Here is a 26,413-nt window from a genome sequence, read left to right as displayed (position 1 = left end):
GTGGGGCGGGGAGAGAAGCAGCAACTCTCTTAGTCTAACTTGCTTTTAGCTTTGCACATAACACAATAGTGTGATTTTTTTTGCAACAAAACCTATGTATATACACAACTCAAAAGAACCTTGAGATGATTTTCCTTACTAGACACTGTAGGAAAGGAACATCACCTAATGACATTTCTCTTCTCTTGAGTGTTTCTCTCCGAGCTCTTTAATTTATAGTTTCACATGCACTACTGAGATATTTTCTTTGGCACCCATCTCACACATAGTTTTATAAAATTTCATGATGCAGTCGATGACAACTCAACAGTTATTTCTTCATTAAGCTAAGATACTGAGACTGTAGAACTATTTTTGAATGTATGAAATAAGGTTAGGAGCACAAGGTCAAATATTTCAGGTGGAACAGAATCATAACTTTCCATTTAGCCTGTTCATTTGCACTTGCTCTACCTTCACAAACTTCCTCACTTCCTCACCCCCCATTCTCTCTCTCCCTCTTTCACACACCACAATAGTGGCAGTGTCTCTGCCATACAAGACGTTGGTCTCAATCTTCATCAGAGAAGGATGGTGATCACTAATCTGCTCACCTTTTTACATTCCTGTTTGAACTCCTGGGAAACTAAAATGCTATATACAGTGGTGCCTCGCAAGACGAAATTAATTCGTTCCGCAAGTTTTTTCTTCTTGCGAGTTTTTCGTCTTGCGAAGCACGGTTTCCCATAGGAATGCATTGAAAATCAATTAATGCGTTCCTAGGGAAACCGCCTTCAGACCAGGTCCGGGGACAGTCTGTCCCCCGACCTCTTCTGAATGCTGGGGGGGGGGGACACAAGGGCTTTTCTTCCCACTGCCAGCCTTCAGAAGGCTGTTCTGAAGGCTGGCGGTGGGAAGAAAAGCCCTTCTTCCCACCTCCCGCCCCGCAAGCTCCGGGGACAGGAGGGCTTTGCTGCCGACCGCCAGCATTTTAAAAGCCCCTGCTGTCCCGGGGCGATTTTAAAATGCTGGCGGGCAGGAGCGAAGCCTCCGCTGTCCCGGGGAGATTTTAAAATGCTGGGGGTCGGCAGCGAACGCTTCGTTCCCGCCCGCCAGCATTTTAAGATCGCCCGGGGCAGCAGAGACTTCTCTGCTGTCCCGGGGAGATTTTAAAATGCTGGGGGTCGGCAGCGAACACTTCGCTCCCGCCCGCCAGCATTTTAAGATCGCCCGGGGCAGCGGAGAAGTCTCCGCTGTCCCGGGAAGGCAGGCGGGGGGGGGAGCAAAGACTTTTGCCCCCGCCGGCCTTCAGAAGAGGTCCAGGACCTCTTCTGAAGGCCGGCTGTGGGCGAAAGTCTTTGCTCCCGACCGCCAGCAATTTAAAACAGGTCCCCGGAGATTTCCCTATGGGCTTTCGTCTTGCGAAGCAAGCCCATAGGGAAATTCGTCTTGCGAAGCGCCTCCAAAACAGAAAACCCTTTCGTATTGCGGGTTTTCCGTCTTGCGAGGCATTCGTCTTGCGGGGTACCACTGTATCAACCAGCATAGTACAGTACAATCTCATCTTGCATACATTTAACTTCGGCAATTTCAAGCCAACCAGTTGAATTAAAACCCTGGAAGGCAGAGAGCTTAAAAGTTCTATTTGCTTCATGGATTTCTGGGCATGGAGAGTGCTTTTAAGCTCTCCACCTTGCTTACTGGGATCTGGGATTCTCTTGTGAAACTTGGACAGCCCCACAAGATCTCACAAGAGCATCCTAGAGCACAGTAAACAAGTCAGAGAGTCGGCTTGGTGTTCTGCTCCAGAAAGCTAAAGATGCTCACGCGGGGATGGCTCCAAGGGGGTAGTTCAAATATATGCATTTTTGCACATACATGCTATCCCTGAAATGTAATTCCCATGCCAGATGGGATCAAAGTGTATAGTGAGGTCATTCCATCAACCTTACAACTCGGCTTGCTAAATGGGTGGTGTCACAGCATAACCAATACAAAGATGAATTAATAGTAAAATTATACTGTAGTTATTACAAAAAATTATTAGGTTCAGCTTACCTATTTACAATTTTATGAACTTCCGTCTTCCCATCATTTTTTGGATGATCTGGGCTGGCAGGTGGAGAAGCAGTGAGCCACTCTTGGTTTGACAACATGGTATCAGGAGAAATATCCGTAAATAACGGATCTTCTTCTAGATCTCTGTGAATTTGCAGCAAAAAGGGGGAGAGAAACATTTTTTGTTTTACTCTCTGAAAGCACTGAAATTTAGTCACTTTCTGAATCTATGTCTAGGATCAAAAGAGCTGCTTTAGGCTTGCATGCATCAAATAGGATTTTTGCCTTGTTTCCCTTTCAACTGCAAGGCGATCTAATGTCAAATCACAAACTGTCTTTAAAGCATGTCTCAAAAAATAACTAGCAATATGGCTTAAGGACTGCTTTTTTAGAAACTGAAACCCAAAGCCCCATGGGCATGCAGAACTAGTTTCACACTTCCTTGGATCGTGCCTTTTTTTAAAAAACAACTTTTATTTACTGAAATAATGGCGTGACATGGAACTAGAGAACATTAACATGAACTAGTGTTCACCGAGAATGCATAGATAAATGAAACAAGGAAACATATATTCTAATTTTATGAAAGGGGCTTATGAATTTTTGTTGTATTGTTAAATAATACTGCAGCAGCCAAGGCAACATTCAAGTTCTGGGTGTTCTAAAGCCACACAAGTGAATCAACAAATGCTTTGAATCTTACCCAAATTTCAAAGACAAATGGGCTTACATATCCTTAAGCAAGACATCAAGATGATGAGTCAAAAAGGGAGGATAGCCTAATTTGTGTTTGAGTCTTGTCTAAAGCTCTGGAGAGCCACTGTCATTTTCAGTGTAAATAATAGAGAGCTAGATAGACTTGATACAAAGCAGCTCCTTACACTCTTGTGTTGAACACATGCAAAAATGAAGGAATTACTCCATAGACCCCTTAAGTCAACTACCACAAAATTTAAACTCCACTTGTTTACTCAGAAGCAGGTCCCACTGTATTCAATAGGGCTTGCACTCTAGAAAGTGTATTTAGGATTGCAACTTGAGATGCATGGATGGGTGAGAAGTGAAACAGCAGCAGACTGTTAACATGGTGGGTTATGTAACAGTTCTATACACAGTATAAAGCCTAACACCGTAACTTTATTTCTAGATTCAACATTATGTCAGTATACTAAAATACACACACCCTCCAGCCTAAAATGTAATCTTTGCTTTGATAACAACAGCTGAAAGACATTTCAGCTACTGCAGAACTCTCCAATGACACAGAGGAAGAAAAGTGGGACACAGAAAAGAACATACACAGCTCCTGCTATTTGGCCATTCTCCACCACATCTTTATCTTCTTGACAGGGTGGTTTATATTCCGTATAGTTCCTCTCCTCTAAATTTCTAAGAACCAAGTTATAAAGAATGTGCTCATCAGGTTTTTGCAAAAGGTGCTCAAACATTCTGAGTGTCATTATGCTGATCTGCAATATATAAAAAAGACATAAAAACAGGTTCCCACAAAGCAGAGATTCTGAGCATGTTATTATAGTGTTGCACATATTAAAAAGTATTCCATTTCTTTAATGAATAATAAATGTTTTCCCACACACATACTTATTCAAATAGATGTGCTAATGAAATACTCTGAAGCCCTACACCCATGAAGGTTTCACTGCAAAGCACACAGTTTAAATAAAGCCCCTGTCCCCATAACATATTATTGCTATAGTACTTGACAATACATTCCTCCTCACAGCAACTGCATAAGATAATGAGAGACTGATTTGCTGTAAGGACTTATGGTTTTGGAGTCCATCCAACTTTGTAATGTCCTCACTCTAGTTAGAATCATAGAATCATAGAGTTGGAAGAGACCACAAGGGCCATCGAGTCCAACCCCCTGCCAAGCAGGAAACATGGAGACCAGGACCAAAGCAACTCCACACTGTGGAAACAGAAAGGAAGTGATAGTTACAGCAAATCTGTAACTATCCTTTCCTTGCCTGCCTCTAATATTTCAACCAGTACAGGCCTCAGGTTGGTCTGCCTGCTCCTAGATGCAGCCTTCTGGAATTGCTGGCAGGCCGTTCTTCCCCTTCCCAGTTGACTCATTTTTTAAGTCTCAACCTTGGCAGATGAGACAGGGACCATAATAAACTGTAGTGGCTCACCCAACTAAGTACCAGAATGGGAGAAGTACCTGGCCTCACAGTGTCCTGAGCCATTCCCATCCCCAGTGCATTAGCCTTAAGAACACGTGTTGTCAAGTAAGTAGCAATCCCCCCCCCATTACAAAGCTCTCCTTTCTTCCCAAGAGTTCATGGTTGAAGTAGACTCTGAACTCAGGACTTTCAGATTTTTCAGCACTATTTAGTGGACTACACCTTCTCAAAATGCATTTTCCAGTTCACTGGGAATGGAAGAACCTAGAGGAAGCAGCAGTGGAAGATGGACCCTGAAGTAGCACCTAGTAGGTTTCAACACATTTTGTTTATTGATATCAGATCTCTGAAGATGAGCTACTCAAACAGCTTAAAAAAATAAAAATAAAAATTGTCTAACACTTGAAAGATCCACTCATTAGTAAGTTGTTTACAAATGCAATGACATCGGTCATAGCATGTTGGCAGTCACTCCTGTACTTATGCGGTATTATAATATCTTACCTCATCTGAAATGTGATCACAGTGTTCAATTAAGCGATGTCGCAATGGGTGCCTGTTGATGTCTGTCAGTTTTTCTGGCTCCCTTCGCTCCCCAAGGATAAAGCAGACCATTTCATGTACTAAAGCATCTGAAGTGACTTGGCGAACCATACGATGCAACAGGGCCGTTGACGTGAGAATCCCCATCTCTGAACTGAGCACAAGAAGGATTTTTAAAGGAAGTGACATAGGTTCCTCCTTTATGTACATATAAAAAATAGGGGAGACCTCTCTCTTTTTCCAACAGATGCCTTACTCACGTTTGCATTAGTTGGGGTTCCATTACGCCAACAAAAAAACGTTCTCGCACCGAGCTTGCCATGGCAACAGCTGTTGTCTGAAATAAGAGGGCACAGTGATACTCCCTTTCCAATTTAGGAAAAATAATAATATATTCTAAACTTGTTTTGGAATGTACAAAGAAAAGGGTTAAAGCAGGCATCTCAAACCTTCTGAGCTTCCTTAATGAGCTGATCACAGTAATCAAACCAGGATAGAAATGAAATCAGGGCTCTTTTTCCTGGAAAAGCAGATGCATCTTCTTTATGGCTGTAGGAATCCAAACTGAAGTACAAGAAGGGGTGAGAAAAGCATATATATGCTCAGTATTTATTGGTTTTCATCACAGCATAACTAGAAGTTCCATGACTAACCTAAGCATTTAGATATTGCTTCTAATTTGGTGCTTTGAAGTTTTTACTTCTTTGGAGAGCCACCTCAAGCACAAGTTGTGCTATAAATGTATTTTTTAAGAAATGCTTTCTTTAACATACACAAGGTCAAGGTCTGTCAAGACAATATTCTTACCCCCAGTTAACTCCTTCCACTGTTTCAATATCTAAAGGATCCATCGACTGAGGGAGGGCTTTGTAGAGAGAGGCCAACCTGTCCGTCAACAGTTCACACAAGCATGTACTCTCTGCTAAGCATTTGGCGGCTGCTGGCTCGGGCAAACTCACTAGGAGCATGAGGCCTTCACAAGCTTTCACAGCTATCCGGCCATCCTGTCATGTAAGAGAAGACAGAATACAGTAAGTTTCAAGTTCAGATAGGGGAGGAAGAACATTAGGGTTCACGTGGCTATTATTACAGGTATATAATAATATATCCTAATGAATTGACAAAGTTGTTTTATTGCTGTAGTTTCCTTATCTCCACTAAGGCCCTTTCGAAAGCAATATGTTTGATTTATTTCAGTAGACAGTATTTAGAAGAAGACTAAGCAACTTTTGGCATGACCACGACCAAGTTATTAACAGCCTGTGAGCGACAGTTAAAAATAAATCTGCAAGCATTATAACAGTAAGGAGGAAAAGTGACAACAGTTCAGCGACCCAATGAAACAATCCCCAAATAAACCATGGTGACAAACATCAGTTTCTGTAGAAGATCAGCTCACAGGACTACAGGACATACAAAAGGTATACTAAATAAAAATAAAAGTTCACCTCACAATTTTGGTGATACTAATGTTTTTCTGAACCTTTGAAGCCTGCAATACAAGGTTCTGTCCTCATCTTACCAGGCTGGGATGCTTAGCAGGGCAGTGGGGAGGGGGGAGCATTACATTTTACAACTGGCAGGGAAGTATTTTCCCAAAACCAGATAATTTCACACCAAGCAACATTTATTATGTATGTGCTAGAAGAGTAGAAAAACATACCCACCACATTTACCATAATGATATTTTAAGTATATTCACTGAATTAAAAATGTGTGTTTGGGGAAGCCGATGGTGTATTTAGAGGCCTTCGGTGCCTCTCTCAGCTGATAATTCCTTCCATTCTTTCTGATTAATCAATAAAAAGCCTTCAAGCCCCCCCATATGCCCACCTGAAATCAAAAACAATTCTGCCAGTCACTCACCGGGCTTTTGGTGAGATTGAGTAGAGAATCCACCAAATTATAGTCCCCATGTGGATGGGCAGCCAAAGCCTCAGGGGACAAAGGGACGTTTAATTCATCTAGACTTGTGGACAGGTCATCTGCCTGCTGAGGAAGGTCATTTGCGCTCTCTGCTTGATCCGCTCCACTTGATGTCTCTCCAGGCTGAACAGACTGTCCTGTATCTGTCACCACGGAATCTTGGCCTTTTAGCATGTCTGCTGTAATTAAGCTTGCTGTGCCTTTTGAAGCCAGCCCCTTTAGCTTGCTCTGAAGAGGGTTACATCCAGAAAGAGAATTACAAAGATAAAAATGGCGCCTGCACTGAAGCTGAAAACACAGCAAAATACAAGGCTTCCAAATAAAGCAGGCACAAACACAAGGAGGGTTAAACAAAACAAAGTAAAAACAAAACAGAAAAAGAAACAGATAGCTGGAGTGCTGTCTCATCAAAGAAACTGATTAGAGTAGCTCAACTTCTTAATCACTAAAACATGTATATGTGAAGATTGTCCCCAAGACTCTCAGGGTTTGAAAACGGAATTTGAGTTTCTGAGAAGTCATTTACCTCATCCAGAACTGGGAAGCTTCAAAATCTTAATGGTCATTGTAGATCTCATCTAGATGCTGAAGTTCTGCATTTAAACTGGCTTTTGACAAAGTTTAAGCAACTGGCAACCCTGTAAATTATCATTATATATCTTGGGCTGAATTTCATCGGGCATTATTTTTTGATTTATTACATTCTATCTTTGAATTAATTTTTCCTTGCAAAAAATGACTATTTATCCACCATGGCTTACTTCTTCTGTTTCTTGGTTTCCAGATAGAACACATATCATTCATAATACTAGGACCATTGGCAGATGACACGTTGGCAGATGATATATTACTCTTAATGGTCAAGAGTTGGACAAGCACATGACTACTTTAACAACCATGCTGCACAAATCCTACATACCAGGCTTTACAGAAATTATAAAACAGGAACCTCAGTCAACCCACTAGCTGGAGCCATTATTTAACATTTGCCTTTTACACCAACTTCTGTATTAGTCAGTTCAATAAGTGTGCAAAAAATGGCCTTTCCTTATTCTATCAAGCGAATGAAGTAAGTGGATGCCATTTGATTTGTTCAATCTTCAGTACGAATGTCACATTTACTATATACAGACAACCTTTTGACACAAATGCATTTAATGGAAAATGTGAATTTTCAGGTCAAGACCCCAATCCACCTTATCTCTGTGGTTCTGGAAACACAGTTTCAGATTCCAATGTAACCATGCTTCTGAGCTGCATATGTCTAAGAAAAACAAAAGCTGTTCTAAGAATCAGCAGTTATTCTCAGGAAATCTGCACCTGCCATCTTAACAAGATCTTGACACCATTCCCTGGGGATCCATGTTCCTCACTTCACATTCTTCTTGAAATGGAAGAATTGCACCCCTGCCTATAAATCAGTTTCAGGTGTTTAGAAAGACCATCAGAGCATATGGATTCAAAGTATCAGTCTTTATAATAGATGGGGGAAAGTATGAGCACACAGTTAATTCCCTAAAGATGAAGAAATTGCATATTCTACAGTACCTATAAGCAATAGAATGGCTATTAAAATAAGCGTGTATAACCATCTATTATGTACATAACTATCCTTGAGCCTTAAGAAATGTTTTACTGTCAGTCTTCACTTTTATTCCTGAAAACTGCTGGAAAGACATGCAACATGCCATGCATCACAGAAAACAATCTTCCAGCTCTTGAATGTAATTTATTTTATAATGTAATATAATATAATTGAATGGTTCCCAATATAAAGATGGGGGGGGGGAGAGGAGGAGGTGTGACAACTAATTATGCATAGAGAAGACCTGCAGCCTCTACACCTTCTCTGCTAACCAGCCTAGTTTCCACATGGATTAAATTTAGTTCCTACCTGACAAGGCTATGTAAAAGTAGTGTAATCTATGAGGGGTTGCATACAGCCAGCAGGATGCTTAAATTGTGCTATTGTTTGTATGCTAGTTCCTACATACCATATTTTTCGCCCTATAGGACGCACCTTTTCCCCTCCAAAAATGAAGGGGAAATCTGGGTGCGTCCTATGGGGTGAATGCAGGCTTTCGCTGAAGCTTGGAGAGCGAGAGGGGTCGGTGCGCACCGACCCCTCTCGCTCTCCAGGCTTCAGGAAGACACCCGCAGCCTAGGCAGCCCTGCGGGAGTCCACCCCGCACGCCGGACAGACATCCCTGCAGGGCTCCCCACGCTGCGGATAGCAGCCTACCGCCCGGCGCGAGGGGCGCCCTGAAGCAGAGCACCCCACGCGCCGGACAGACATCAGCAGCGTGGGGAGCCCTGCAGGAGTTCCCCGCAGGGCTCCCCACACTGCGGATAGCAGCCTGCCACCCGGCGTGAGAGGCGCCCTGAAGCAGAGCGCCCCACGTGCCGGGCAGACATCGGCCAGCCCCACAAGCTCGGGGACAGCAGGGAGGCGCATCGCTGCCATCCTGCTTTTCCTCGACCTGGTTCGGTTTCCCAGACCTGGTTTTGGGGGGGAAATAAAGGAATTTCCCCCCCTTTATTCCCCCCCCCAAAAAAACTAGGTGCGTCCTATGGGACAGAGCATCCTATGGGACGAAAAATATGGTATGCAGCGTTAGCACACCGGTGCAGCATGAGCCAGAGCTGTGGATTTCTAGGGTGCTAACATGATATCATGCAGCTCCAGAGACCCAATTTAAACATGATACTTAATTCACGTAACCCTACAGGGCACATTTTCTCTCCGTTTTACAGGGTTAGTGAATTTCAAAGAGCTTTTGCATCTAGCTCAGCAAAACAGACAAAATCCACTGGTCTGTCCATGCAGTTCTGAAGCCCACCTGCTCACCTGCCTCCTGGAAGTATGTAGGGCAGGGTCTTGTATCACCTAATAGGAATGTTTAGTGAAATAAGCTCCATATTTTCAGAATCAAGATCACCACCATCAAGGGACTTCACTCCCAGACCACTGGGGATAGCAAGAACAAGCAACAGTTTGCCAAATTTAACAGGAAGGGACTGTACACCTCTATATGTGGAAGAGGGGAAAATACAGAAAGCATCTCCTCTGATTAAGAAAAGAATGCCAGATAAATAAAGTCTTCCAGAGATGGTAACAACAACAAAAAGCAAACCTCCACCAGAGAATGCTAACTGATAAAATAAGAAGCATAAAGAAATATACTTGGCATAGGAATAATTACCTAGTTCATTAGATTAATAATAATAAGGAGAGGGGAAGAGAATAAATATAAATATAAAAATGCAGCACTGTTGTGTAGATGATAGTAATAATAATAATAATAATAATAATAATAATAATAATAATAATAATAATTATTATTTATACCCCGCCCATCTGGCTGGGTTTCCCCAGCTACTCTGGGTAGCTTCCAACAAAATATTAAAATACAATTTTTATGCTTCTGTAATATCACCACAGAAACACACAATCTGGTTTCTGGCACAAGTCACAGAATCATAGAATTGTAGTTTTGGAAGGGATCATCTAAGTCCATCCCCCTGCAATGCAGGAATCTCAACTAAAGCATCCATGGCAGGTGGTCATCCAACCTCTGCTTAAAAATCTGCAAGGAAGGTGGGCTCATTACTTCTTATGGAAGTCTGCTGAACAGCTCTTACTGTCAGAAAGTTCTTCCCGATAACTTCAACTCTCTTTTGAAAAGCAGTTTCTATCCCCGGCAATCGCAAAAGAACTTGGAAACATGCAAGCAACAGATGGGGAAGGCTCAGGAGCCAGTAGCAGGTTAGAAGTAGCTTCCAGGAATCAAAAGGCTTTATTCCCTGCCCCTCTAATCCTGACAGACACCTAACTCATTTCCCTTTATGGTGGAAAAGAAGCCCCAGTTAGCAAACAGTGTGATCTACCTACCTCAAGGAAGAAGTTAACCAAGTATGGATCTTGTTTCAGCTTTGCACACACTGTACAGAGAAACTGGATTTCTTCATTTTCTGTGGGTGTTGCCAGAACCTCCCCACAAAGTCTGATTAATTTCTGTTCAAGAGAATATTATTATTAATAGTACTACTAAAGAAAATAAAACCCCAATAAAAATGCCCACATCAGGATACATTGTTGAATTTTGCTTTCTAAGATCTTAAAGCAACAAAACTAAAATATTACACCCAATAATCTGGGAGACATCATTAAAATGTGTTCCTTTAAAAAGAGAGTTTAGTACCTGCACAGGTCTGTGTACATTTATGTGTGGGAGAAGAGGCTGTTGTATTCTTCCCAGCAGCTTTGTATAAAAGGATAAAACCTGCTGTTTCATGCCTGGAGGACACTAGAAAAAGAGATACAATAAACATGAAATATACATAATGTGGAAACTGGCAAACAAAACCAACAAGGTGTCTAGAAACATTAGTTTAGTAACAAACACATTAAATGCATCCAATATCTCATCCATTTTACAATACAGAGATTTGGTACAACACTTAGACCAATTATATCTTTAATTTTATTTCTATACCGCCCTATACTTGAAGGTCTTAAGAAGGTCTGACCTTTATAGTGCACATTATGCAGTTAATTTAGCATCTCAAACTAGCATAGACTAATATCCTATGCACTTGTTTTAGATCTGTAGCAAACATTTGCAGTTGTTTAGTTTGTGTTACACTTATTGTTCATACAATATACTGCAAGCAGCTTTAGGTTTTGTGGGAAACCAGCACACAAATAAACACAAAGATATAAAAGTGTCCATTCTTTTATGTCTAGCAGTAGTCTCTCACACCCAAATGGGTGTGGTCTTTGTGTGTGTTTCTCTCTCTCTCTCTCTCTGTGTGTGTGTGTGTGTGTAGATGGAGAATCTTGAAAAGATTATGTGTGCATGCTTTCCACAGCAGTTTCAACCCTTGGAGTGTTGTTGTTTTTTCTCAAGTGAAGAGGGATACAATGTATTTGGAAAATGTTCAGCTACTACTCAATCAAAATAGCTTCCACTCTGCCCAACTGCCAGGATCTTTCCATGACCCCATACATTCAACAGCAGCATTTCTTCACCAATTGTAATACAACACTATTTCGTTCTCAAAGGTACTGCAAAAATATGACAAGTCAAAATTTCGATTACTGAAACAGCACAAACTAAGTACACATGATTATATCCAGTCACAGGATCTGAGCTTTCTGCAATGGAGCTATACTTACATCAGCCTTGCCCAAGGTGTACAAAGTCTCTAGGATCTTGTGATGCAGTAGATATTCCATACAAGGTCCTGTTTCGCCAGACTCCCTCTCATTTTCTTCCTGAACTAAAATATCCAACATCTGCTCCAGGTGAGAGGGAATGTTGGTATCAGTCACAGGAGCTTTGTCATCTAGAGAAACAAGTTCCATTAAAATAGAGTGTCCAGTCTCAGTTGTTGTTATTACTACTACTATTTATTAAATTGCTACACTGCCCCTCATCTGAGGATCACAGGGCATTAACAATATAAAAACACAAAAATACATACCATAGCAACAAATGAAAACAATACCAACCCCCCAGTTTAAAAGGCCATACATTGTTTAATTAGCCAAATGTCTGGAAGAAGAGGAATGTTTTTGCCCGGCACCTAAAGATATGTAAAGAAGACATCAGGCAAGCCTCCCTAGGGAGAGCATTCCACAAGTGGGGGGCCACCGCATAAAAGTTAAATACTTACAATGAAGATCATACACTCAAACATATTTTCATTTGACTTTTCCTATTCTGGCTGATGGGAGTTTGACAACTCTGTCCCTTGTTGAATGAATGCAAAGAGGGCTTGTGTGGCTGTGTGGGCTACACCAGCTCTCTGCCCCCCCCCCGGGCAATATGATAGAGCTCTATGTGCATACATTAGTATGCATGTAGAACTATTCCATATAAAGGGGAATCTGGCCCAATCACATGGAGGTCCTCTACACCAACAATACCCTCCCCGTAGCAGCATGGCTTCTGCTTACCAAAATGGGTACGGTTAGGGTTATGGATACACCAACAGAGACAATCAGGCATTCCCTATCAGTGCATGCACACAGCCTGACCTTATTGCTTCTTTAACCTGCTTGGTAAGTGGTAGCAATGCTGTGATGGGAGGTTAATGTTGTGGCTCCACAGCACTATCGCTCCTGTTCTATACTCATACTGATGTACGTACACAGAGTCCCTTTTAACTGATCAAAGATTGGGGAGTGGGGAGGCAGCTATGGCACATCGTCAGAGAGTGGGTTGGCTGTGTGGCTGGCCCACATGGCCCCACCCACATTCTTCCAATTTATGGCTGTGGGTTGTGTGAATTCCCTTGACTTCTCATGTAATAGAAGAAAGAGAAAAATCACAAACATATTTGTTACTTCAGCTAAGCTTTGAATGTGTGGAGTTGTCTTTCTTGTTCAAGTTAAGGGGGATGGCCCTGCCTGAATTGAGTTCCTACTTGGTATTTTATATAACTATGCAGGACTATAACTTTACAAAAAGGACAGAAACAATGTAACACTTGACACAAAATGCTGGAGCATAATCTGAAGCTACATACAGTATAGACTTCCAATGTGTTATTTGGGAGAGGAAGTTTTAATGTTGTGAAGAAACTTAACTGGTCTCTACTGCATTTATCAGCAAACTGGTGTGTGAAGTAATTTTATATAATGAATTTGGAAACAATTTATACTACTATGTGGCAAGAGTATAAATAATCCAGTAGCAAGTTTGCTATTCCCTCTTATGCAACTGTCTACAAACAACTATCATTACAAAGCAAACAGGAATGAATTGCAACATCTAAAGACTTTGAATCTCTGTGATGACAGCACTGAATACGTTCTGAAAGTTATTGTGAAGTGTAACATTCAGGTCCCACCAGCTATTTCCCGGCTTAATTTTATTATTTCCCAGATCATTACTTTTAAGTAACAAACAGTACTCCCATCTGCAGAATTGTGTGCTGAAGTTGCAAATAAATGCCTCTTACCTGATGTCTCTATGTAGTAATGGGTAATCGCCTTCCAGTGGAAAACAAAGTCTTCTTGCAATGGAAGGGATGGCGCAAGCTGCAGGAAAGAAATAAAAAGCAGACAAAGGACATTTCCTAAATGTTAGTCTTTAGGAAAACATAGTTGCAAACACAATAATTTCAAACAGGGGCAGGGGGACCATTTTCTCTTCTGGGGGGGTCGCAGGAGTGGAGAACCTCAGGCTGGAGGCTGAATGTGGCCCTCAGGACTCTTCCTAGGCCTTGCCCCTTTCTTGTGCCACACCCTTCACTGGCCCCGCTCTGTGATAATGCCTGGATGGTGAATGGAGTTTGTGCATAGAAACCTCTTGCTTTTGTGTTGCAAGTGTGACAATGTCATGTCCCACTACTGACATGAAACTCCCAGAAAGTTCCCCAGTTCTGCATTCTTGCCTTACTGGTACAGAGCCCCAAATGAGCACCTTTGCCAATAAAGGGTAATTTGATTTTAATAAAGATTTTTAATCTTTATTATGGTATCGCATTGTCATTAACAAGAAGAATGTAAAAAGATAAGAAGAAAGAAAGAGCTTGTTGGATCATGCCAATGGCTCATCTAGTCCAGCAAACTGTTCTCGCAGTGGCCAACCAGATGCCTGGCTACTTCCTCCCAGCTACCGTAGTAGCCAATGAGGTAATAAAGTGTGGCTCAAATTCAGTTAGGCCTCTGGAAATGAGGAGTGAACAATGGGTGTTGATTAAATGGGGAGTGGACAATGTCTGGTGTGACAGCTCACCAGCTTTGTAAACTGCCTTGGGTTGCTGTTTTTTTTTTACAATCAAGTGGTCTATAAATTTTATGAAATGAATAATTAAACTGGCAGCTGACTCCTTGGGAAATTGGCCTTCCTTCCTTCCTGAGAGGGAGTACATACACCTATTAATGATAATGGAAAAATGGGAATAAACTAACTAGCTTTTACTAGTTTTCTCTTATTTTTGAATAGTACAAATAATAGCACACCTATTTCTGATCACATATTCTAAAATTTTTTGAAACAAAAATAATGGCAGCAGGATTTAACTTCTGATCTTGTAGCAGACTGGCTGCCATTTTTAATAAACTTGACATATGCCTGATTTGATGTTCTCTGTCAACTTTTGGCTGGCAATTCTGAAAATGGAGAAGTGGCAATACTCCTAGGAATGACTTGCAAAAAGAAATGAATTATGGAAAGAATAGGCTGTTGGATATTATATTGATATGCATATACATATTTGAAATGACAAAGATGAAGCATTGGTATTGCAGTATTATTTAAAAGGAAGTCCAAACCAATTATCACGGTCACTTTAAGCTAGTTAAAGTCAGACATTTCGGAAATCTGTAAAATTTTCTTAATCTTGATCCTAAGCACACTTCCATAGAACTAGAGATTATAGCTTTTGAGGAGATGTATTTTCAATTAAGCGGATTTGGGATCGGACGGTGATATTCAACTATGTCACACACAAAGGAGACCCACTGAAATTAACAGATTTCATAAATAAGTCAATTTATGTACATCGAATCAAGCCACTGACTTAAGCACACCTATACCCACTGAGTTAAATGCATATGATTCCCCCCCAACATTTGAATCTTTGAAACTAATACAAACAGACAGAACTGTGACTACTTTCAGCACTCATCAGCTTCAGAATTAAGAAGAAAGACAACATGCAGTGCACCAGGCCAAATGTGCCTTTAAACAAATTCAATTTCTCAGAACACAACATCCAATATAGATCAACACTATACCGAAAGCTCTTCTGCAGACCTTGTGAGAAAACGTCAGCAATGAACACCAACAAAAACATACGAAACTCAACATGATACTATATTTCATTGACTTCAGCACTGTTTAAAAGGCCAGGGCCAAATTGCAGGCTTTGGGCTGCTTTGTATACACCACAAATTTATTTTTTCCACTTGTTTAGCAGTGAGGCACTGCTGGGACCTGACTTGACTTAGAAGACTGCACATAAAGCTACACAATGTTATCAGACTCAAAGATGTGCAAATCTTTCACAAACCCTATCATGTCCCTAGTACGGTAAACCAGCAGCTTGCACACATTTAACTTTATATTCAGCTTTACACGCATGGCATAAAATAGGTATATATATATATATATATATATATGCAGGTTTTGGTGTCTTCGGGTGTCTTCCCGTGTAAGAGTCGGGGTGTCTGTGCGACGTTTCGACGAGGTCTCACTCGTCATCTTCAGGCTGGTGCTTTCGGCTTCTTGTTACTGGAACAGAGCAGAATCTGGTGTTTGAGTTCCTATAAATACTGTTGAGGGGTGTGGTGTATAGCCTCCAACGTTCTGGGCAGAGAGGAAGTTCCTAGATTAGTGTGCCTTTTCTTCTTTTGTTCCTTAATTACTTGAGGGATATCTTGAGTGATTTCATGAGTGATATTCTGAATACCACTGGGTGGGTCATTAAGTGTAGATTAGTTGCTAAAGCTTTTGTGTCTTGACCTCTTGAGCTTGTGAAGAGTTTTTCTGAGAAGATGGCTGTGCTGCATTTAGTTGTGCACTGGCTTGGCTTCGTGTATAGGGGCGAGCTGTGGTTTTGTGCCTTGTGCCAGCCAGATCTGTGTAGGGATTGCAGGGGGGTGCAGCATCCGGAGGTGCCACTATAGTTTGGCTACTGGATGGAGTCTGTAATATGTCTGTGGAGAGGGTCTGGGTTTGGGTCTGGTGTGGTTGATTGGTGACGGCGTTCTGTGTGCCTCTGGTTCTGGTGTCGGTTTTTGTGGGGAGGGCTAATTTCCAGATGTCTGGCAGGCGGGACGTGTCGTCACGCTTGTTCATGTTGTGAGGGTGTTTCTCTATCTCGATGGCTTCCATGATTATTCTCTTGTGGTGATGTTCCATGTTAAAGAGCAATTTGGAATCTGCAAAATTAATTTCGTGTCCTGTTTCTTTCATGTGTTGGAAAAGAGAGGAAGTTTTTTCTTCTTTTTTGACGGCATTCTTGTGTTCTGCGATACGTGCATTTATTCGTCTGTTTGTTTGTCCAATGTAGGTGGCTGGGCAGACTTTGCAGGGTATTTCATAGACCCCTTGGTTTTCCAGCTGGATTTTGTCTTTTGGGTTTCTGAGGATATTGGCTATTTTTTGGTTGGTGCAGAAGGCTGTTTTGATATTGTGTTTATGGAGGATTTTGCTGATTTTGTCTGTAGTGCCCTTGATATAAGGAAGGAGGGCCATGCCATTGTTTTCTTCTGTGTCTTGGTTTTTGGGGGGTGTTTCTTTTTGGATTAGCTTCGTAACCCTGTTTTTCTGGTATCCATTGGCGATTAACACATTTGAGAGATTCTGTAACTCAGTTGTCAAGTGGTCTTTGTCAGCCAGGCGTTTGGTTCTGGAGATGAGAGTCTTGGCTACGGAGTTTATTTGTGCAGGGTGGTGGTGTGATTGTGCATGTAAGTAGCGGTTGGTGTGTGTTTTTTTCCGGTAGATAGTGTGTCCTAGGGAGCCATCAGGTTTTTTGTAGATTAGGACGTCAAGAAAGGGCAGTTGGTTGTTGTCTTCTATTTCCATAGTGAATTGTATTTTGGGGTGTAGGCTGTTGAGATGTGTGAGGAAGCTATCTAGTTTTTCTTTCCCGTGTGGCCAAATTACAAAGGTGTCGTCAACATATCTGAGCCAAAGTTTGGGTTTGTGTTCTGACTTGTCTAAAGCATTGGTTTCAAAGTGTTCCATGTACAAATTTGCGATGACCGGTGAGAGGGGTGATCCCATAGGTGCTCCTTCTATCTGTTTGTATCTTTGTCCATTGTCGAAACGTCGCACAGACACCCCGACTCTTACACGGGAAGACACCCGAAGACACCAAAACCTGCATTCCTGTACCCGTGAAAATCTACGAAAGCATATATATATATATATATATATATATGGGTGAAAAGGGGGCAGGGTTCCAGGGGAAATGAATTTGCCAATCCTAACTGCCATTGAACCCAATTGGCTTTGATTGTACACAATGTTGGCTTTAGGTGTAATCTCCGGAAAATAATCCTTGTGTAAATTAAGGGCCTACTGTATAACATTCAGGCTAATTTTTTAGGTATACATGTATCCAACCAAAACAATGAGTTGTATCCAACAGACCCACTAAAACTAACAGAGTTAACTCCATTGATCTCATGGGTTTATTTTGAGTACAGTGGTACCTCGGGTTAAGTACTTAATTGGTTCCGGAGGTCCGTTCTTAACCTGAAATTGTTCTTAACCTGAATCACCACTTCAGCTAATGGGACTTCCTGCTGCCGCCGCGCCACCAGAGCACGATTTCTGTTCTTATCCTGAAGCAAAGTTCTTAACCTGAAGCACTATTTCTGGGTTAGCGGAGTGTGTAACCTGAAGCATATGTAACCTGAAGCATATGTAACCTGAGGTACCACTGTATGTCTTAGTTGGATAAAAGTTCAAAAACTCCTGCAATGAAGTTTTGAGGCTTTACTAATATTTTACCTTGCACTATCTAGAATTCTATCAGAAATCAGTAGTATAAAAATTACAAAAAAAGGTTGTGGCCTCACTAGTGAAATCTGTGGAGTATATAATCCATTGTTTCAAACATTTAATTACTGGTAATTTGACTAAAATATTTTTTTCGAGGCCAATAACCAATTCTACATTCACAATGTAAAGGTAAAGGTAAAGGTACCCCTGCCCGTACAGGCCAGTCATGTCCAACTCTAGGGTTGCGTGCTCATCCTGCTCTAGAGGCCGTGAGCAGGCGCCATCCGAGGACACTTCCGGGTCACGTGGCCAGCATGATGAAGCTGCTGCTGGCGAGCCAGCACCAGCGCAGCACACGGAAATGCCGTTTACCTTCCCGCTATAAAGGTAGCTGCAGCCAATTCTAGCAACCTGAGACGTGCACCAGCATAATACGCATGTTTGAAATATTTACTTTATTAAAAAGATGTACTTGTACTATATTTTCAGAAGGAGTCCATTGGAAATTTACGTTAGGACAATAGAGATCTGATGCTGAGAGGCATGGTTGGAGGCAATACAAACTAGGTTTTTATAACTTTTATTGAATAAAATTATTCATTAATAAACATGCGGTTGGCATACACACATGGTTGGCGGAACACAAATTGAGTGGAATGTTAAAATTCATCAAGGAGCAAAGAAAGCACTAGAGGCATCATTTTCAAGTCGTCTCATAATGCTAACACAAGGAATCATTAAGGAAAATTAAAGGGCAATGCACCTGCTCAAAGACAAGTCCTACCTTGCACAAACGTATAATCAACCTTTGGAATTTTTTTGCCACAGGTCATAGAATCAGCTGGAATAACCTAGTTACTTGATGGAAGGTAGAACAGTAATTATACTGAACCTTTACCCCAAGAGTGGAATTGTGTCGGCATACGAAGTATCTTGAGTGGACTATTCCATTACTTAGGCAAGGGGTGGTTAACCCATTAACCTTTGGTCAAACCTCTGGGTGGTGCATGCTAATGGTGGGTGTAGCCACCCACCCTGTCCCCCCTCCACAGCTGATGAAGGGCATTATTGCCCTTGAGTATAGAAAGAGTATTGATCAAATGATCAATCTGATGAACAGTGATTTGCATTTCCATTAAGGCACTGTGGGGGGTGAGCCCGGCTTTGGCTGGGGAGGGTGGGATATAAATACAATATTATTATTATTATTATTATTATTATTATTATTATTATTAAAACCTATCTACCCATACCAGCAGCATGTAAACTTTTTTTTAAAAAATCCACTGCCAAAATTGATCAAGTCGGGGGGGGGGGGACCAGGGCTGCAGGCAGGAGCTTAGCTGCCCCGATGTAAGCCAAATGACACAGAATATAGTTTTTAATACTGCATGCTAGAAGGCTTAGATAGGCCTCTCACTGCCCAGCTGGCACAACTGCAATAATGCCTCATGGACAATTGAAAAAATGTCTACTCAACCCTGAAGAATCAAATATTATGGATGCTAGGTGCAAATTGGGGGCAATTTGCAGGAATAATTGGTTTTGATGAGTGATTAGCACAGAGGTACTTTTATTATTTCAGATACTCCAGAATGCAATCAATCTTTCTCTCTCCCACTGGATATTCTAGGAAACTGGGGAAAATTTCTCAAAACACATTTATAAAGCTGCAGGAGTGAACACAGGGAATATTTGACTGTTTGGAGCCTGTTTGCCAGTCCACTGTGGGAGCAGAAGGAGGGAGCAGCTGTGAAGGAAATTTTAATACAAAAGCACCAGTGAAACTATGCCTAAGGGGATAGAAGGTTAGGGGGGCATATTTTAGATGTGCCTATAAAACAGAAGGGAAGGACATTATCACTCCCTCTATTTCTGATGTTCAGGCTAGAGTGTCAATGTTTATGTAGCAAAAACAGCACTACCTCTGCACAAAAGGAAAACATCAGCAAACTCATCTGGCATATAGGTTTGCAGGAGTACAAAAAATCTGGAGAAAATAACAAAAGGACAAAAAAACCAAGCCTAAAACACAACTAAACATGAATGCAGCTTGTATTTAACTCACCAGGTATGTTGTCACAAAAAATCCACTGGCAACAAAAAAAAAATAATATACTGGAAATATGCAGCTTCAGAGCTCTTGCTTCCCAGGCAGGAGGCAGCTGTATCAAGCTGTCAGCCTGCCCAATTGGCACCTTCAAGAACTCCCCCTTGTTTAGGCAAGGAAACAGCCTTGGGATTTGGGGTTCCCCCCCCGCCTTAATTTTATGTTGTTTACTTTGCATTACAGCATATTTATTTACATCAGAGCTGCACCATGGGAGGAAACAGAGGAGATACCCCTGCCTCTTCTCCTGGAGTTTCCTATCCCAGCTGGTCAGCAGAAGAGATTGAAGGAGTTGACTTACTTCCTCCTCCCTACCAAACAGTTTTCCTTTTGTGTCCATATTTTTTAGATTGTACTAAGTTGGAGGTCTGGGACTGCCATCTATTTATACAGCCGATCTGGTAGTCTTTTTATGTCGTAAGAGCAGGGTGATAAAAATAGTTAAATAAATAAAGACTACTGTACTAAAGTTTCAGTGTATTTTATTACACGTGTGCATGCGTATTTGTAGTTGGCCACCCCGAGCACCCTTTGTTGGAAAGACGGCATACAAACTTAACTAGCAAATAAACGAAGAACTTGAAGGCTCCTGGCTTTCGTTGCTGGGCCCCGACTCGTGATCGCCCAGAGGCTTCGACTGAGCCAGAAACAGGGCAGAGCCACGTAACCCGCCCAACCCGGAGACTGGGAGGAAAAGAGCAAACCACTCGGGTCTCGCCAAGCTCTCGTCCCCTCGTCCTAAGGCAGAAATAAAACTACCCGGCGTCGGAGGGAGGGAAGGAGGGCATGGCAGTTAAAGGGACGAAGCCGGCAGCAGAGCAAAGCGAGGGGGATCGCGAGGAGGCCCCCCAAAAGCGTGTCCCCCATCTTAGGCCCAACAGGATCCCCGGGCTTGCGTGGCGGGCGCCGCCGGTGGCCTTACCGCCTCCACGGCGTGCTGCAGGATGGAGGTGAACTTGGAGAACATCCTGTCCCTGGACTGGAGCAGCCTCTGCCGGGAGGATCGCGAGAGCTCCTCGATCCGCCGCCGCCGCCGCTCCAGGGTGAGGACTGCATGCGGGGGGCCTGGCCGCGGCGATCGGGTCGGCTACCGAAGCGAAGCGGGGCGGCTGCTTCTCTCCGCTTCTCTTCCCGCTCCTTCGCCTCAGGAGACACCGTGGCGCGGACGGAGAACGACACCCACCGGGGCCGCCCGGAAGCCGAGCGCCTTGCCTTTGCTGGCGCCGCCGCCGCTACTCCCTCTCCTGCCGCCGCCGCTGCTCGGCCTACAGGGGCCGCTGCCTGAGGAGCTGCCTGCGCGTGTCCTTCGGTCTGGCAGGCAGTCAGTCAGGCCTCTGCCGCCGTGTCGGGGGAGGTAGGGGGCGGGGCGGGAAGCATCCGGCCCCGGGGAGGGGAAAAACAACGGAGAGCGGCCCGAAAGGATAGAGCCCTGGAGAGGGAGGCGGGCTGAGGAGAAGGGAAGCGAGAAAGAGGAGGGCGAGATTACGAAACCCGCTCTTTGGCCTTTGCCGGGGCCAACCGAAATGCCACGAAATAGTGAGCAAGTTTTCCAGTTCCTCAGAATTCCTCGTGACGCCGCCTGTCAGACGGGCAGAAGAGGCGCTGGATCAGGTTTCCTCAGGGTCGTGCCCGTGACACTTTGCTGCCTGCCGGCTCTGCCCAGTCACGAAGCACAGAGCCAGGGCCCACCCTGCCACCTCGGGTATCTGGTGCTGAAGGGTGCTGTGAGGTGCTGGAAGTCGGCCTGCACAAGTTAAGCCAACCTCTGCCCTCCAGTGTAGTGGTGGAGGCCGCCGCCTCATCACTAGTACACTGAAGTAAGAGTCAGCCGCCACTTTGGCAGGCTTCTGTATGTGCGACAAGAACCTCCTCAGTGACACTGTTATTATGTTGGCAATGCAATAAACTTCATTTATTTAGAGTACTACTAGCTGACTTTATAGCCCCAAGAGAATCTCAACAATTATCACAAGAAGCACAGCGAGGGATTATGAAAACCGCAGTTCAGCAACGTCTGGAGTCCTGCAGGTTAGCCATCCCTGTTATAAAGAGTTGTAACCACTTGCATTGAACTTGGCATCAGAAATAGGCATGGTATTCTTACGATGCCAGGATTATTCAAGTGCCATTTCCTGCCCTTTTCCTTTGCCTTCTCTGGTGTTGCCCTTTAGCCTCCACCTATAAGGGGCTGGGGCTGAGCAGTTGGAACTCAGTCAGCACGTGATGGAGGCAAACCTTCCTTTGCTTGATGGTGATGATGGTAGTTGTCACTTTAGAGACATGACAGTTTCAAGAAATGAGTGACTGTATATGATTAGTTGCTTGTTTTTTGATTAATTATTGCAATTATGTCCTGTCTGTCATTAAAGGAGCTGAAGGCGGTGTACATAGTTTTCTTCCCTCCATCTTATTTTCACAACAGCCCTATGAGGTAGGTTAGACTGAGAGTGACTGGCCCGGTGCCCCCCACAGAGCTTCATGGCTGAGTGGGAATTTGAACCCTGGTCTCCAAGGTCCTAATCCAACACTAACCACTACACCACACTGACAATATTAGAATATAAATGAAATACTCGATTAATCTTTGCTCAGTTTTGAGCTTCCAGGTGAATAAGAAAGAATCAAAGCATGCTCTGTGAACTCCTTTCAAGAACCAACTACCCACTCTGAATTTAAAAGGCAAAGTGCCAGAGAAACACTCAGCTTTCAGTTTTGCATTTGCTACACTGCAGTCTTCTAAGTGTATTAGTGTGATTGCTGTGTCAAAGATTTATTTGCCATTCAAGCTTCCATAGCTCACAAAGTGTAGGTAATGGAAAAAAAATCTTCAACATGGGGGTTGTGTCCATAGGATGTCCCTGAGGAAGAATTATCCTAGCTCTGTGGGAGACTCCAAAAGGGGAGTCTGCCGTTGAGGACTGGCAAACAAACCAGTCAGGGAAGAAGTGAGCTGAATTTGCTTCCAAATGTTGCCTTAGTCAAAATTGTGACCAGGTGATGCTATCGCATAGGTCAGATATGGACAACCTGTGGCCTTCCGTATATTATTGTCCTCCATTTCCCAGCAGACCCAGCTTGCTTGGTCAATGGACAAGGATTACTCCAACAACTATCTCTGAAGTAGGTGCTACTCTCCACATTGATAATGTGGAGAGTAGGGAAGGCACACTTGGGAACTTATAAAGCTGGAGACTACCTCACATTGCATAGGGGAAATGCAGATCCTTCAGTCAAGATGTACATTCCAGGGTTGGAAAAGGAGAGAAGTAAAAGGCCTGTCATGTTTGCATTACCTTAGCAAGAGAACACTGCCATTTTTAAAACATAATTGATTTTGCTCCCCTTATCTTTAGCGTGAATATTTATTTGTGTTCATATTCCCAAGGTCTCAGGAGGACGAATTAGTGTTTTGTATTATATAAAAATGTTGTTCAAAAAATCACACTAGAAACACACTGAAGACAAGGATATTCGTTGGCCCATTGTTGTCACTAGAGGCACAGTTTGCCACTGTGTCTCAGAAACCTTCTTCCAGCCTAGATACACTGGTCCTTACTTGGGGAGCGATAGTCTTACTTCAGTGATAGGTGTCCTGATAGCCTCCCATTTAGATTACTGTAACACTTTTTTATGAGGGTACCTTTAAAAATGGCCCAGAAATTTTGGTTGGTACAAAATATGACTGCAATATTGCTAACTTAGATGGGCTGTTGCACTATTTTCTTTCTTAATGGCTTTTGCTCTGTTTTGAGGTCCAATTCAAAGTACCGGTGTTGATTTTTAAGGCCTTTTACCGCATTGGTCCTTTGTACCTGAATGATTGTCTTTCCCACATGTGACTTCTCAGATGCTGATAACTTGATCTAAGGTCCTTCTTTGAATGTCCCGTCAAGTGAGGTACAATAGGTGATTATGTGACAGAAAGGGGCTTCTCAGTAGTGTTACTAACACCCTCCATAGAGAGATTGCAATTCTGATATCTTACCTTCCATTGAAAACATTTTTGTTTTGCCAAGCATTTTTATAGAATTTGATTCATTTGGTCATTTGTCCTGTGTTTTATGATCTTATAATTTTAGGCTTTAATTATTTAATTGTATGGTGGTTTTAAAATATTATTTCCAAATAAGCAAATATGTTAGCTGTAGGGTCCCCCCCTTTAAATGTTTTGATCCTATCTAGTGTTTAAATTCTGAGTTGTGTTTTCTTTTCCTTTTTTAAAAAAACTAGTTATTTAATCCTGTAATCCACCCAGACAACATTTTGTTAGCAGGTGGCATATGAAGCACAAAATCTACACCAGCCAACCAACTAGTCAAAAGAATAATAATTTTCAATCCTGAAAACTAGATTGTGAAGGGGAATGAATGGTGTGATGTGAGATAAACACTGGAGAAGCAGATGATCATTTGCTTCAGTCATTTGCTCTGAATGCCCCTTAGTGTGGCACACTTAATTCCCTCCTACTGTCTGCTTGTGATTTATTGTCCTATGGATTAGTTAATCTGTAGAGATCTGATATGTGGAGGGGGATAATGCCTTGGGATGTGGGGGTTGTATATAACTTTTTGTTCTTTCACTCTTAGGATTCAATTATTCCCCAAATGCTGGGAAGCAGAGACCCTGAGGCCAGTGTTCATTGTCACACTTCATCATTCTGTGGAGTGCACCTGCAACTCACTCTTGTGATGAAAAGCATCATATCCGCAGGGCTCATTACCGGACTTGTCCAAGGATGTGGCTCAGCATGCCCATCTAATGAACAAGAAAGGCATAAATCCTTCCAATATTGCACTTTTAATCATGGGAGTGACTTTTGGGTGCAATCCTCAGAATGAAAATGGTATTTTGAGAAGAAGCCTTGAATATGAAGGATATATAGGGGTCAGAACTGAACCATTGAGCACAATATTATTATTAAACTGTTGCTGCCACTCCTCCCAGTCCACTCTGCAAACTATAAAACAGAACACTCTGGAGTGCAATACTAGTCATCAGGTACTCTTATCCGTGTAAAATACTTTTGCCAAAGTTCTGGGTATAGCACCATCTACTAGTTTGCAGTAACATGCTATACTGTACTATACTGTGGGACTTGACATCTTTCCACAGGGCCTGCAAGACAGAGCTGTTCCGCCTGGCCTTGGTTTGGACTCAGTCTGACCCTTATGTTTCCCTCCCCTTATGGTTTTGATTTATGGGCTACTATTAAAATGAGGCTGCATTTTAAATTGTATTTTAACTCGTATTTTAACCCGTATTTTAATTAACTGTCCCCCCCATTATGTTTTATTGTAATTTTATTGGTGTTAGCTGCCCTGAACCCAGTTCTGGCCGGGGAGGGTGGGGTATAAATATAGTGGTACCTCGGGTTAAGTACTTAATTCATTCCAGAGGTCTGTACTTAACCTGAAACTGTTCTTAACCTGAAGCACCACTTTAGCTAATGGGGCCTCCTGCTGCCGTCACGCCGCTGGAGCACAATTTCTGTTCTCATCCTGAAGCAAAGTTATTAACCTGAAGCACTATTTCTGGGTTAGCGGAGTCTGTAACCTGAAGCATATGTAACCTGAAGCGTATGTAATCTGAGGTACCACTGTAAAAAGTTATTACTATTTTATTATACTGTATTGAAATTAGCTATAACCTGTTACATATAATCCACTTTTATAGAAGTGGATTCATAAGTGTCCTGTTTATGTCTCTCTATTCTTCTGCTCATATCCCATCTCCAAACAGGCTGACACTTGGGTGTCTGAATACAAAACAAAATTGGATTTGTAAACTTTTTCTGCTTGGATAAAATTAGCATTCTTAGATTTTGTACTTGCTTCTGAAATGGAAAATGGAACTCTAGTCACCAGACTTCTGTGACATCACAGCAACTCAGGCAATGTGCAAGGAATACTTTCAGACCAACAATCTGTTAGGATTTGTCCATTGTTATTGCTGTTCTTTGTTTAACTTTTCCAAAAATATTTTCTGCCAAATCTCAATTTGTGCAGTTCTCACATTCGTGTCTCTTCTGTCATGGCAATCAAGGTGGCTAGCCATAATCTGACAAAGAAAAGCAATAAATTAAGGTAAAATTAAGGAAGACCTTTTAACCAAAGGTTAAGAACAACAGCAAACTAATATTATTTATCATTTTTGTTTTCTGGTAACTTACCTTACAA

The 26,413-nt window shown here is 42.4% G+C and overlaps 2 protein-coding genes across 33 annotated transcripts in view; one reads left to right on the top strand and one right to left on the bottom strand.

The window, feature by feature from the left end:
- FHIP2A (FHF complex subunit HOOK interacting protein 2A) overlaps positions 1-21,532 on the bottom strand; it is a 35,974-nt gene extending 14,442 nt beyond the window's left edge. For 2 of the 3 annotated variants that reach the window (XR_014219847.1, XM_082222581.1), the window contains exons 1-13: positions 21,160-21,532; positions 13,626-13,704; positions 11,836-12,005; positions 10,859-10,963; positions 10,549-10,671; positions 9,505-9,543; positions 6,597-6,884; positions 5,538-5,734; positions 5,180-5,294; positions 4,991-5,067; positions 4,692-4,884; positions 3,337-3,506; positions 2,038-2,181 (exon numbers count right to left, since the gene is read on the bottom strand). Coding sequence is in view for 2 of the 3 variants with exons in the window: in XM_082222581.1 (XP_082078707.1) it covers positions 2,038-2,181; positions 3,337-3,506; positions 4,692-4,884; positions 4,991-5,067; positions 5,180-5,294; positions 5,538-5,734; positions 6,597-6,884; positions 9,505-9,543; positions 10,549-10,671; positions 10,859-10,963; positions 11,836-12,005; positions 13,626-13,704; positions 21,160-21,204 (1,745 nt within the window). In the remaining variant the exon portion in view is untranslated. The remainder of the gene's footprint in view (positions 1-2,037; positions 2,182-3,336; positions 3,507-4,691; positions 4,885-4,990; positions 5,068-5,179; positions 5,295-5,537; positions 5,735-6,596; positions 6,885-9,504; positions 9,544-10,548; positions 10,672-10,858; positions 10,964-11,835; positions 12,006-13,625; positions 13,705-21,159) is intronic. The other variant, XM_082222582.1, reaches the window with a different exon arrangement.
- A 424-nt stretch (positions 21,533-21,956) lies between these two features.
- Positions 21,957-26,413, top strand: part of ABLIM1 (actin binding LIM protein 1) — a 219,979-nt gene continuing 215,522 nt past the window's right edge. For 29 of the 30 annotated variants that reach the window (XM_082222596.1, XM_082222612.1, XM_082222605.1 and 26 more), the window contains exon 1: positions 21,958-22,265. The gene's annotated coding sequence lies outside the window, so the exon portion shown is untranslated. Of the gene's footprint in view, positions 22,266-26,413 lie in introns of all 30 variants that reach the window. The other variant, XM_082222587.1, reaches the window with a different exon arrangement.

This window comes from Podarcis vaucheri (assembly GCF_965113315.1).
Source record: "Podarcis vaucheri genome assembly, chromosome: 5".
In the NCBI taxonomy this organism is placed as follows: Eukaryota; Metazoa; Chordata; class Lepidosauria; order Squamata; family Lacertidae; genus Podarcis; species Podarcis vaucheri.
The sequence above is the reverse complement of the archived record's forward strand: the minus strand, read 5'-3'. Positions and strand labels throughout refer to the sequence as shown.